At 31.5% G+C, this 15232-nt stretch overlaps 1 protein-coding gene across 1 annotated transcript; it reads right to left on the bottom strand.

The window, feature by feature from the left end:
- LOC109351324 (dicarboxylate transporter 1, chloroplastic-like) lies at window positions 1-3815 on the bottom strand. Its single transcript, XM_019592772.1, has 3 exons — window positions 2665-3815; window positions 1505-1726; window positions 1-658 (listed from the first exon to the last, which is right to left on the bottom strand). The coding sequence occupies exons 1-3, from the start codon at window positions 3757-3759 to the stop codon at window positions 296-298; spliced, it is 1680 nt and encodes a 559-aa protein (XP_019448317.1). The 5' UTR covers window positions 3760-3815; the 3' UTR covers window positions 1-295.

The following is a 15232-nucleotide window of genomic DNA, read 5'->3' as shown; positions in this document are numbered from 1 at the left end:
ACAAACAATATCGAGTCATTTACATCTCATAAATAATTACTCTAATTTTTATTGTTTTGGTACAAAAACATGTAAATTTTACACTCGGGAGTTGGGATCTAAATTAACAGACTGTGTTTTAGTTCCCAACGTCAAATCTCCGTCAATATCTCATGTAATCTGATTAACTCAAGAAAGAATCTTTAAGATTAGAAGATTGCATCAACTGCTATTAGTAACAAAGAGATATCGAACCTGGGGCTTATACAAAAATCTCCATTTTGAAAAACTGGGTTGTTAAAGTTCTAGCAACCCTTTACCACAAGCCAATGGCCTTCCACCAAATTCCTCCAATTCCAAGCCAGATAACAATGTTAACAACACTTATAAGGAATCCATAGCCCCACCATTTAGCAAGGGGCACATAGTTGGCACCATAAAACACAGGAGCTGAGCCAATCCCATAATGGGTAAGGCCACCCATGAGGTTGGAGAGGAAGGATAGCACGATAGCACCAAAAAATGGCGGAGTGCCCAGAGCAGTAGCAACAGACAAGAAAGCGGTGAACATGGCACCGATATGAGCTGCTCCACTTGCAAAGAAGTAGTGTGAGTAGAAATAGAGAAGAACTAGAATACCGAATGATAGTTGCCATGAGAGACCTAATCCGCCAACAAACTGTAGTCAAACAATACCATTAGCAAATCCTTTTCATATAAAACAATTAAGGAGTATGATAAATTACTTGGATAGTTTCTTGAAGCAAAATAAATTTTATGAAAAATGTAATCGTGTTGCATATTCTCTCTTGTGGAGCAACTTTGGCATTTATGTAAGATAGTAAATGACTAAAATTTGGAAGGAATGTAATCAATCAATTGCCATGCAAGTAAGAGGAGTATTGGATGAAGTGCACCCATTTTCTGTTGTGACAGCAATGGTAATATGCATGCAAGCTATTATATATTATTGAAAAAAGTTTCTTTAGCTGCTGCTCATAATTAACTGCACTCAGAGGAACCTTGAGCACATTATGATCCAATGTGATAAACCTCTGTTGTTCCTCAAAAGCTTCAAAGAAGTCGGAGTTCCAATTCATAAAAACAAAATAAACACACAACATATCCACAGACATATAGAAATGATAGAACAAAGATAAAAGACTTGACTTTAGTATATGATTTGATAATTGAGAAAGAAGCAGGAACAAAGCATATAAATGAAATAAGATACATGAAGATTTTATTCCAAGAGAATACACTAACAAGCAATAGAGCATCCTATATATACTAGAGATGAGTGTGTCAAGTACTCATGTACATTTGACTTGGCTGCAAGTTACTTTAGCTTTCGCATAATTGAAAAGGTGAAAAAGGCTGCCATGTTTGGTTGATTTGGTGAAAAAACTAGAATGGGTAGCATATAAAAATAAACTCCAGGAGTGAAATTAAAAGGAAAAATGGGCAATCAGGCATTCATAAAAAAGAACTGAAGATAAATAATCAGGAGAAGCAAAAGCTATACCTTGACTACAGTTTGGCTGAACCAAGAAATAAGACCATATTTGTTCAAATACCCAGCCATTGCAATGAGGGCAGCAAACCACGTGAGAGTATCCCAGGCAACTCCCTCACCTAAGCACTCCTTCCATGTTACAACCCCAGTAACAAGGAGTACAGTTAATCCGAGAATTGCAGAAGTTACAGCATCTATATTAAGAAACCCTCCAAAAACCCAAAGACCCACCTGGTAAAATACAGAAAGAGAAGGAATGAGTAACTAAGCAAATCGGAGATTCTTAGCATGTAAAAATATTCAAAAGAAAAAGTAACAAGTGATACAGCTACTGGATGATTAGCTTGGCACAGACCCAAAAAAGGTTGCAAATAATCAGAATCCACAACTTATAATTTAGTAAACAAAGATAAAGATGGCATGAGTACTAAGCACTCATAAGTCATAATTGATGTTTTTCAGTTACTTGGCTAAAAAAAACCAAAATGGTATAATCATCCCTATGATAGATCAGCCTAGCAATCCAAATTGAAAACACTGTAACATGGCCTCAAACGAGTTCTCTGGACCAACTCTGCATTATGATTACCAATTCTCACCAAAGAGAAGATAATTTTACAATCTATCTTTTAAGCTTAAAATAGCATCCATATCAGACTTATCCAGAAATGTGATTGTAAGATATTCTAAATAGATGATTTTGATTGTGTAACTTTTATGTTAATCAGAAGCGGTTTTGCATTTCATTATAATTATTACAAGTTTCTTCTTTTTTTACATTCTCCCCTCTCATGCAGGAACTATTAATCAGATGGTGAAAAATATAACTTAGATAAAAGCTGACTTTTTAGCTTCTGCAATCTAGTATAAAATCAATCAATCAAACATGTAGATTTCAGAAGCATCTTTTTTAAAATATTATAAAATAAAAAACTCAAACAAACAAGCCTATGACTAACCTTGGTGCTCCACACAATAAAATTAATATCATAGTCTATAGAACATGGCTAAAATCCTAGATTCAAAAATAATTTTTTTTCATTATAATAACATAATTCACACTCTTAACTTATAAAATAACAGATTTAAAAAAAATTAAACACAAGAAAGGGAAAATTTCAAAATTTACACTAAAATAGAAAGAAATGGGAAATTTAAAATATTGATACCGTAAGAAACAAGGTTGCAGTCATTATCTTCTCATTTGTAGTCATAGGCCCCATTTTCTGCAACTTCTCCCTAGCAAGTTTAGGCGCATCAGGACTTGATTTCAAAGTTGGCGGGTAAATCAAATACAATATAAACGGCACCACCACCAAGGACACCAAACCCGGCACAATCGCCGCTTTCGCCCAATCCAACCACCCAATCGTCTGATTAATCGAGTTCAGAGTCAGAGTCGCACAAAGAGGATTCGCCGCCATCGCCGTCAGAAACATCGCCGACGAAATTACCGAAGTTTGAAAACAAGTCAACATCAACCACGACCCTAATCGATGCTCCGTTCCATCTCCGACGTTGCTACCACACGCAACGCACAGAGACTTCACCAGCGGGAGAAAAATCCCACCGGCTCTCGCCGAAACAGACGGAATCGCCGGCGCCAATAGCGCCTCGCTGAAAACCAAACTGTAACCTAACCCTAACGACGAGCTACCGAAAAGTGAAACGAATTGATACGCAACGCGGTTACCGAGACCGGTTTTGATGAATCCTTTCGCGAAGAAAAACGCGAGCGCGATTAGCCACGGGATCGGATCACTGAATCCCGAAAACGCCGCAGCGAATGTTAGTGTTTTGGTGAGAACAGAAACTCCAAGACCTAGTATAGCCACCGCACCTAACGGCAATGGCTGCGTGATAATTCCAACGATCGTACCTAAGAAAATCGCGAGTAACTGCCACGCGTTCCGTGTCACACCAGCGGGAACAGGAACAAACCAGAGTATAACACCTGTTGCTATTGAAGCTAGTAGAGGTTTAATTGCGGCACCTTGCCACGGCGGAGATGGCGACGGAGATTGTGACGGAGAAACAGAAGCTCCGGCGGCGGAGGCTTTTACGGTGGAGAATGTTCTGTTGAGTTTGGTGTTACTGAGATTGTAATGTGAAGTTGAGAGTATTGGTGATAAATTGAAACGACATCGTTTTGTATGTTTGGAATTGGCGGGAATTGAATAGCGAAGAGATGAAGTTGGAATGAGGTTAGAGGAGGAGGGTAATCGGAGAAGGGGAAACGACGTCGTTAGAGGTATCGATGCCATGGTTTAGTTGATAGAGAAGCGTTACCATGTGTGGATGTGAATTGTGAAGAGGGAAATATGTAGGGATTGTGGGACGTTGGATTTGGAAGGAACGGTGGAGATTGTGATTGGGATGTGAGGTGTTGATGGATTTGGGAGTGCGGTATCTAGATATTGTGGGTACGTGGCGAGATATTAGTGGGGGGTCTGTCCACGTCGGAGTTGAACCATGTTCGAATATGCCACGTGGTGCAATGACAGTGGTCCGGCCTTTAAGATCATAAAGGAGCAGAAGACACAGTATTCATATCAGAGCCATTGGGCATAGCTACGAGCTGCTCCGCCTCGTTGGAGTAAAAAATGAGATTATTGTATTCCCCGAAAATAAAATATCTTCTGATATAATGAGATAAGTTATTTCATCCATTCATTAAAATTATGACATGTGTCATATTTAATCACTTTTTATAAAAATATTTCCAAAACTGAGAAATACTTATATGGAGACAACCAATAAAATCTTGACAACACATCAATATTTTAATTCTAATTAAATTTAATCTTAATGATAGCATAAAAACCCATAAAATATATTTGTCTCTAAATGTGACGTGTTACATATGTCTCTATACGCTCATTTGTTTTCAAGGCTTTTCTTCCTTTGGAAACTCCACCAGATCATAAGTGTGGTTCTCATGTAACGAGTCCATCTCAACTTTCATGGCTTTAATCCACTCTTCTTTATCAGATGTCTACATACCTTCTGAGAAGTCTTGGGGTTCACCATTATATGTGAGTGTGATATAATCTTCTTTAGGATACTTTGAAGAAGGTATTCTGCCTCTTCCGGAGCGCCTCAGTTCAACTTGCATCTGATGCTTTATTGGCTCGGGTTTTTGATGCATTTGTGTGTCTACCACCATTTTATCATGATCTTACTTTTCATTAATCTGGTCAAGTTCTGTGTGAGCATGATATGCCTGTTGGTCTATCTGTTCCAGATCTATCTGATGATCCAGATCTGTCTGTTGAGGAATCTCTCCATCTGAATCAATACGAACTTTGGACTTGCACCGTCTTTTCTTCTAAACATCTTTGATCGTCTGATCCTCAAAGAATACAACATTTCTGCTTCTCACAACTTTCTTGTTTATCGATCCCATATTCTACACCCAAATTCATCTTTTGGAGACCCAAGGTAAATGCACTCTTTGGTCTTAGCATCCAGCTTCTTTCTCTCATATTTTGGAATGTGAACGAAGACTCTATATCTGAATACTCTCAGGTGGTTGAAGGATGTTTTCTTCTTGTATCATACTTCCTCTGGAATTTCTCCGTTCAGGGGTATTGAAGGTGTCCGATTTATGAGGTCTACTACAGCCTTCACTACTTCACCCTAGAAAGACTTGGGGATATTGGCATATTGCAACATGCATCTGATCTTCTCTTTAATTGTGCGGTTCATCCTCCCAGCTACTCTATTCAACTGAGGAGTTTTTGGTGGTGTCTTCTCCAGTCTGATACCATAAGCCTTGCAATAAGCATCAAATGGACCACAATAATCTCCATTATTGTCTGCTTTTAGACACTTCAACTTCTTCCCAGTCTCACGTTATACTAGTGCACGAAACTCTTTAAATGTTGATAGTACTTGGTCTTTGATTTACAACAAGTACACTCATACTCTTCTCGAGTGATCATCTATGAATGTGACAAAGTAGTAGGCTCCTCCAAGAGATATTTCACATGGTGCACAAATATATGAATGCACCAATTCAAGTACTTCATCACTCAGTGAGGGATTGTCTGTTATCTGAAAATTGACTCTATATTGTTTACCATAAAGACAATCAAGACAAGAATCTAAAATTTGACCTTTTATACCTAGAAGGTGGTCTTTGGCGAGCATCTGAAGTGTCTTCTCACTCATGTCCCCTCATCGCCTATGCCAAAGATCTTTGGAGTCGGTAGCAACATTTGCTTCTCTAGAACATTTGCTTCAAGCACCAAAGTGGCTTACAAAACTAGCATCATCCAACTTACCCGTTAAATAAGATTGAGATGCATAACCAGCATCATCCAATGAGGAGAACATCATCATCTACGGTGATGGCTGTGGTAGATTTATGACCATTTTTCTTTGGATCAACTAAATCTTCATGGACATTTCCAGCTTTCTGGTCTCTCTTCAAGGACCTGCATTCAGATCTTTTATGTCATTCTTTACTACAATAATAACATGTCAATGATCTCATGCGAGATTGAGATCGACCTATGAAATTGATTTTGCTTCTTCCACGAGATCCATTCCTCCCACGAGTTTCACTTCTTCCACGTCTCTCCATACTTCAGAGTGGAAGGATGTACTCCATTCTTTTCTTCTGGATTCTTCATTCAATAGACTGTCTGGAACAATGTCCATTGAGACATTCCCATCAGGGACTGAGTTGTTGAGCGTAACCACCAATGTATCCCATCTTTTAGGCAACGAACTCAGTACCAGAAGTGCTTACACCTCATCATCTATCTTCATATCTATCTTTTTCAATTGATTGACAAGACCCTTGAATGAACTCAAGTGCTCTATCATGCTCTGACCATCTCTGTAGTCGATTTTCACAATTCTTTTGACAAGAGATGCTTTATTTCTGGAAGTTTTCTTTTGAATTATAGATTCAAGTTTCGACCATAACTCATAAGCATTTGTGTATGTGGACACATGCTCAAATAAACTTCTATCAATATACTTTCAAATCATTGCAACAACTTTTCGATTCGAAAGCTCCCAATCTCTGACACTCTTATCTTTTGGCTTGTCTTTGCAAGGAATAGGCTCAAGCATATCCTTGCAATATAAATGATCATCCATGATGGGCTTCTAATATGAATAGTTGTCAACTATCAACTTGAACATTTCTCTATCAAATGAGATATTAGTGGCTCCTTCCATCTTGGACTACACAAGCTAAGCTCCTCGAATGAACCTGTAAGCTCTAACACCAATATTGGGAGATTTTCATCCATGAGTTACAACATTCATCCATGGGCTAAGTGAAAGAAGCATAGAAGTGGGCTTGACACCATATCTTGACCCAAAACCTTAATGCGTTAGGTCTATGGATTTATCCACTAATATGCTTCTTTCACTTAGCACATGGAGGAATATTGTAACTCATGGATGAAGATCTTCCATCAAGTGGTATCAGAGCCGGTGGTTTGACGACTCAAGAGAGTATTGAAGCGGCAAGTGGCCGGTAGATCCATGAGGGATCCTTGTGTCGAAAGTCTTCTTGACGGTAGGTCAAGACGGTGTGTTCCGTTGATAAAAGGATAAGCCAACGACAAGTAGATAGAGAGTTGAGCTCTGGTGTATCTAATACTCGAAGAGGAACTAACACTCGAGCGGGAGATGTTGGGTATTCTAAGTGCGAAAGAAGAAGTCCCACATTGAGAAAAAATAGATGAGTTAAAGAACATATAAGTGGATGGACCCATAGACCTAATGTCTTAAGGTTCTGGTCAAGATGTGGTGTCAAATCCACATCTATGCTTCTTTCACTTAGCCCATGGAAGAATATTGTAACTCATAAATAAAAATCTCTCAACAATATTGCACTTGTATTTAATTATTCCCATATAGTCAGGCAGTTTGACCTTGAGGCATTGTGGACTCGGGTTAGGGATGGTGGTGGCAGTTGGTGTTGTTTGACTGTTCTAGTGGTAAAGGAATTGTTGATATTCTAGGATAATTAGGTTAATGAGAGAGGAGAAAGAAGGTTAAGGATGAAGGGTGAATTTTTTAAATGAAAATTATAAAATTATCTTTATTACTAAACCTCTTACAACTTTACTTTAATTTTGTCCAAAATTCTTGGTGCACAATACTAAACCTATTCAAATTAAAAAACTCATTTACTTATGTTAGCAAAATCCTAAATTTATATTATATTTGTAGAATATATTAAGAGTAAGAAATATAAACATTGACGATGTAAGAGTTTTATACACTGTCAGTCATCATTCACCACTTATATTTAATTATAACAAAACAATATTATAAATGTTAAATTATATAATGATTTTGTATAAATATTTACATTTTCACTACATTAAAATTATCAGAAACAACATTACGAGGAGCTGTGACACTGAACTTTTTTAGTTTTAATGCAATATTATGTCATTATATCTATATGGATGATCATACTCACACATAATTCACTAAGGATAGCCCTAGTGAGCTCACAAATCATGATATTTTCAATTTTTCAGTCTTTTCCTTTTCTTTCCAACTTCTCATTTTCATACACTAGAACAAGTATAGTTTTATTTTCCTTCTCTTCCTCGCTATAATACAAAGTAAGAAGGTCTAAGATTTGGTATATATCCTTCTAGTGTTACTAGATTATACTAAGCAAAAATGTATTCTGAATTTTCTGCTAGCTTCAAATGTCAAAACGAAATGATACAATGATATCATTTTAACATAAAGTGATGGAAGTATAACAGATTACGGTTAAAATACAAATCCCAAACGAAATAAATAAAAACCTATGTCACATTATTACTTAGTATGGAACCCATGTTCTCTCAATCAAACATTTATGCTTATTAATGTATTAATGACTTAAAATTAGATGAGCTTATTTTTTATTAATGATAAAAATATATTAAAATCATTGTTTCTGGTACATTTTTTAGTTGTCTGTTTCAATTTAAGGGGCTTGAAATTGACTTAATGATAATTATCCAATATTCTACGACAATTTTTAAGTTGCATCGTTGGTCAATATAGTATTTATATATTTTGTTATGGTCAAGACGAAATGAAAGCTGAAGTTATAATTAATTAATCAATGTAATATTATATGCAACGTATCTATTATTCACCATTCATTTGTATTAATTTTTTTAAAGAGTTAATGAGGATTGGAAATAAATAGTAAATGATAAAATGATAATATATAAGTTTTACATTGTATATGCAAACATTTTTTTTCTTTTAATTAATTACTCTTGGAATTCAACCATTTAGCTTCACCAACTTTTCATATAATATGATCACCAACCCTCAACTAACTTACGATTAATCCAATAGAGGACCTATTAACCGTGATTTTTCTTCCAAAATGACTTAGTTTTATGATTAACTATTCCCTCGAAGTATATATAAATAAAAGTAAAACTGTATATATTAATAGTGTAAAAGTTTTATATACTGTTGTCGTATCTTGATTTTCGGCTATACGATTTATTTAGAGTCACCACTACATTTTATAGTTAAAAATGTAGAAAAATATTTTAAGCTCAATTACCTTGAACTTTTGGATTTTTGATATTCAGGTTCGGGAGTCGATTACAAGGTAGAGAAAATATTAGTATTCTACCCACCGCCTTAGGCGGTACCCTTCACTAAAATATATGACTTAATTATTTTATTATTATCTTTTATTATTAAATTATATGGATAATTAATTAATTATTAAAATGAACAAATTTATTAATTTTTATTATTGTGTCTGACAATATTGATTTTGGTCATACGTATTCCTATTAAGGGAATCGAGACTTACATAGTTCTCTAGTAGAAAAAAGTTTGTTGGTTGAGTGTATTTTAATTAAATAAAATATATTTTTTTAGCCAAAAATGTTTATTTTGTATGTTTATTTATTTGTGAATTTTTTTTTTATTTGGTTAGTTTTTATCATTTATTTAATTAAGAAAATAGAATTTAATCAATTTTGAGATTTAATCGGTTGAAAAGAAATGGCGTAGCGCAACCTTTCAAAGATGATTTGAGAAGAAAGAGACCTCTAGGGCAACCTTCTCTCCGTCTTTTATTAATTCTCAAAATTATTTCATAAGCATTTATAATTAATATTTTTAAGTTAAGTATATGTATTTATCAAAAAGTAACTTTTTTACAAATGATAATTTTAATTATAGTAAAAAATTATAGTTATTTGATTAAAAAAAAATTTCTATTTGAATTCAAAAATAGTAGTTGATGGTTAACTATATTAAATGATTTTTTTTAATTTTTTTGTTATTACTATTTATCCACAAAAAGATTTAGTATTTATGTTTAGTTTATTTATTGGATTTATGTTTGGGCTGAGTTGAAGGGTACACAGGTTTAATCGTGGTCTTGTTTACGTGTGATTTTGTGCTCACACTAGTGCAGTGATCAAGTATGGCGGGTTGCACCTATATTGGGAATATATTTTTTCGTGTGATTGGAGGACTAGAAAGGCAACGCCAAGGCAAAGAAAGTATATAGATCTGGTGATTGTGATTCAGCAAGGGAAGGAGAGTACCGTACCAAGATGTGTCCTTCTACATTGGATCTTTTTGGCTATGTACTTTTCTCTCTCCCACCATCCGTACACCTTTTTGGTGTTATTTCACATTGTTTATGGCGTTTATAGTGTATTTACAGTTTATCTTTTTTGGAATTGCTTTCTTTTGGATATTTTTTGGAATCGTTGAGAATGGATAAAACTTTTTGGAGAATGTTTGAATTGTTGAGAAAAACATCTTTCTCTAAACATAGACTAGGCTATTTATAGGAAAAATTAATATTAACATAACCTAACTTAAGCTAACTAATTTTCAATTCTGGATAAATCTAATCACTTAATTTAAGAGATCTTAACTGAACTGATTTGATCATCCTATTTTAATATTATTTGATCTTAACCGAACTGAACTGGTAAATTCTCCAAACCTCTGTTTTTTTCCTCTATACATGATATTGCTATTTAAACTTGGTATAAGTGGAAGAATTTAAAATTTGTGTACTAACAGTATAAAGTTTTTTACACTGTCAGCATATCATCTAACATTGATTTGTATTACTTTTGTTTGAGAATTAATTGTGATTAATAAAACAATTTGTGTACTAGCAATGTAAAAAATGTTTACACTATCAATGTATACATATTAAATATTAAATCTTAAGTATAATCAAATTCCTTACCACTTATACTAATAGAAAATGGTTTGGATAGTTATACTAGGGATTAATAAAGATATGTCGTCTTCTTTTCTTTGACTCGTTGACCTTGTTTTGTCATTTCTATAATTATGATTAGGGTGAGTATAAGTTGGATTGAGTGGAGTAAGGGATAACTCTTACCTAACCTTAAACCTTAATTATATTATTTTTTAACTTTAATCTAACTATGAAGGTGAGCTCAACTCTAAATGTCGATCCAACTAACCTTTAAACTCGAACTCAGCTTTAGATTTAATTAAATATATTGCATTCTCCTTTTTAGACTTATTGTTATGACAATAAATATATATATATATATATATATATATATATAAACTTTATAAATTCATTTGCATGAGAGTATCTTGAATAATTAATAAAATCAATTGAATAATCCTATTACAAATATAAAATTATATAGATAGATTGTTGCAACCAAATATAGTATTTAATTTATAACAAAAGATATCATTATGTTATAAACAATTAAACAAGTATGTATAAACAAAAAAGGTTAGAATATGATACATATGTATCAGATGATAATATTTAATTATTAAATTTATACATAAATAATTTTTTTAACACATCACAAATAAGAAAAGTCCCTTTTAACATAAAATGTACTTTTCCCACAAAACTAACTTTACAGGGCATGTGTAAAACTCACGAGTTTAAATATTAATTTGAATGACTCGAGATGAAATTTTTATATAGAAATTAAGAACGTTGGTCGAAGTTTGACCAAGTCAAATTGATATCTAAAGATTTTATAAAATAATTGGTTATATCATACGAATTAAATCATTACCAAAAAAGAACAAATTAAATTTATATAATATTTTTTAATTTATTATTTATTTCTATATAAGCATTATTTAAAAAAACCCACCTTTAAAATTATTTTGGAGATTTATTACTTGGAATAGATACAAATAGTTCATTTAATGAGAGAATCATAATTCTAAGCTGTGTTGGGGTATATTTGTTTTCTTCTAATATATTATAGTTAATATATAGCAATAATCAAATATTACTACTATAATTAGATGACCGGAACAATCATAATATTCTTATTATAAATTATGAAATTTCATTTGTAAGTCAAATTTAAAATTTTCCTCATCGTTTCACTTATCTTTTTCTGCCCCTAATTTTCTTTAAAAAGTAATCTATCATTTGTTTGATCTATTTTCATTGTTATAACTTGTAATAGTTTCATGTTGGTTCATATATTGTCTAGTCACTCTAATGTATATACTCATCTAGTATAGTATTATCATTTAAGCTACATGAAATTTATTCATTTATTGACATTTTTCCAACATGGAGTTAAACTCTTCCTTGTACTTTTGTGATACCTTTCACATGGACACCATAACCACTCAATCATTTCATCAATCTACTTGAATCATAAATGAATGTAATATCTAAACTAGATTACATCTACATCTTATGAATTTTAATAAAATTATACAAATTGCCATCATATTTTAAATATACACAAATCTTCCCTAAATATATACATACATAACACTTATCACCCCTATATAAGAGATAATTGTAATTTCTTAAAAAAATAGTGACAAACGTAATTAAGTAAAATAATTTTAAGGAGATGCAACAATAAAGTGCATAAATAATTTTAAGAAGATGTTTAAATCACTCTTATATTATATTGTAACTAACCAAAATAATAAATAAATATTGATTTTTTAACTATTTTGACTTGTATTCACAATATATCGTATTTTTTTTAATTTAATTACACTAATCACTATTTTTTGTTTAAGAAATTACACTTATCTCTCGTATAGGGGTAACTAGTGCAATATATGTATATAATTAAGAGTGATTTGTGTAATAATTATAGGTGGATTGTGTAAGTGTAAAAAAAAGAGGTTGTTTGTGTAATTTCACTAAAACTCATGGATTATTAGTATAATTTGCTCTAATATCTATGTACTATCAGTGTAAGATTTATACATGTGCACTACATGTTCACCATTCATTTCGAATATTTTTAAGATACAACGATGATTACATGTAAATGGTGGATAATGTATTAATATTGTATAAAACTCATATATTCTGAATATATTATGAGTGAATATATATTTTTCAATCATTTTAGCAATCCACTTGAATATTAAATATAAATATGTATGCCTTTCTCATCATGTTTTATGATTAACTTAAAGCACGTAAATTAATAATTTCGAGCATTGCTTAGTATGATATATATTTTCCTCCTAGTATATTATAGTCACATATATAGCAATAATCAAATTTTCTTATAGTTAGATAAGTGGAAAGATGGTCATAATATTCTTATTATAAATTAGGAAAGTTCATTTATAGATCATATTTAAAATTTTCCTTATTGTTTCACTTAACTTTTTTGGCCCGTGTTTTTTCTTTAAACATTAAACTAGTATTTATTTGATCTATTCTCCTTATTTGGCTTTGTACTAATTTCATTTTTGACATATATTATCCAATATATACATTCATCCAACATAATATTATCATATATGTCATATAATTTTTTTCATTTAATGAGGTTTTACCAACAAACATTAAATTTCATATAACATTAGTTGTTGGAGTTAAAGTCTCCCTTGTACTTTGATATCTTTATATCACTATGACACTTGAATTACTCAATTTTTTCATCAATCAACCTAATTCTTGATATATATATATATTACTTTCTCATCATGTTATATGATTGACTTAAAATACTTAATAACACTTGTGTAATATGATCTTAAACTTTTATATTTGTGACACAATTTATGTATCTTTTGCTAACATATTACTTCTCACCCATTTCTCCACATTATAAATATTCTATTTTAAATAAAAATAATAACGCAATAAACTCTAACCACTTGATATTTCCTTAAAATATTTTTTTTTCATTATTTGATTTTCATGTTTAATTAATCTATTTTGTGGTATATGATTCTCACTTTTGCAAATTGAAATCAATCTTTGACCATATATTATAGTTAAAGATTCTACATTGGCTTATAACATCTTTGTTTTTAATCATTATAAATAAAATATGTAAATGTGGATCCAAAATTCCATTTGAACTGCATAAATTGATTAGGATCTTCTATTTATTATTAAATTTTGGGAAAAGTATATAAAATCGATATAAAATTATGTTTTTGGAAGTAATTATGAAGAACTATTTCTTATTATTAATTACTCCTTAAACTTTATTAATTTGTGAAATTGGTTTCTATATAAATCTATTGTAAATTAGTATTATGCTAATAAGAAAATTGTAACAATTTGACTCATAACAATACAACAGTATACCAACGGATGTTAGTTCAAGTGATACATGCTTGATTCCTCTTAAGCAAGAACCCGGGTTCGAGTCTTATGGACGGAAAAAATGTCCGTTGGGAGAGTTAGTCCCACTTACCTGTGGACGTTCCCGGCTCGGACAGGATTGCCTCCAGTGCGAGGATTTGTGGGAAGCAAAAAAAAAAAAGAATACAACAGTGTAAGTTAATAAACATTGATATATAGAAAAAACTATAATCAAAATACAGAATTTATTGAGAATAATATAATTAACTTTCAAATTTAAAAGTGGTTAATACAATAATATTTGTACATATCTATACTATTAATAAAGGGAAAACACAAAATAACTATCCATGATGGTGTAATTTATGTTTTCATATTTTGCCTTCAATATCTTTTTATTTATACCAAAAAAACCATATAACATTATTTTCTTATTTTATCCTTATTATCTTCTTATTTTAAAAGTATATTTAAAAAATTGAATATTAGACCAATTGAATAAATTTAACCGTAAATTTAACGCAAAAAATTATATTTGAATTTATAAAATACAAACTATACATTATAAACGATAGGAAAGCGGGTTGACAGGCACGACAGTACATGTCAACACGCTAGATTAAAAGGAAACGTATATAATAATTTTCTACTGCTATTAATTTAATATTATTTTTATGCATGAACTAATTTGATTAATAATTAAAGTTTAAAAATAATTATAAATAATAAATAGTTTATAGTATTTACTTCCAAAAAAAAATACAAAATTTAAGATATTTTATTTGTAACGTTTCCCCGTGGATATTGTCATATTTATCACCACTGTATCAATTCAACCAATAAACCAATATTATACATATAATTAAACCTACCAAAACTAGTATTATGTCGATCAAAACTTATCAAACCATATTCTTTCGTAGATGTCAAAACTAGTTTCTAAATGGTTATTTTCCACATTCTTTCATAGATGTCAAAACTAGTTTCTAAATGGTTATTTTCCATATTTTTCAAAATCATCAACCATTATATCATTCCAATAATTTAGTTACATTATATGTCAAAAATTCACATAAAAAATTAGAGATAAAAATGTATGCAATAACAATTTGATATAGAGCCATTATATCCAATATTATAAAACCCAAACCAGACGTCAAATCAGA

The sequence above is a fragment of the Lupinus angustifolius genome, chromosome LG06, assembly GCF_001865875.1.
Source record: "Lupinus angustifolius cultivar Tanjil chromosome LG06, LupAngTanjil_v1.0, whole genome shotgun sequence".
Lineage (NCBI taxonomy): Eukaryota > Viridiplantae > Streptophyta > Magnoliopsida > Fabales > Fabaceae > Lupinus > Lupinus angustifolius.
This window is presented reverse-complemented; position numbering and strand designations above follow the sequence as displayed.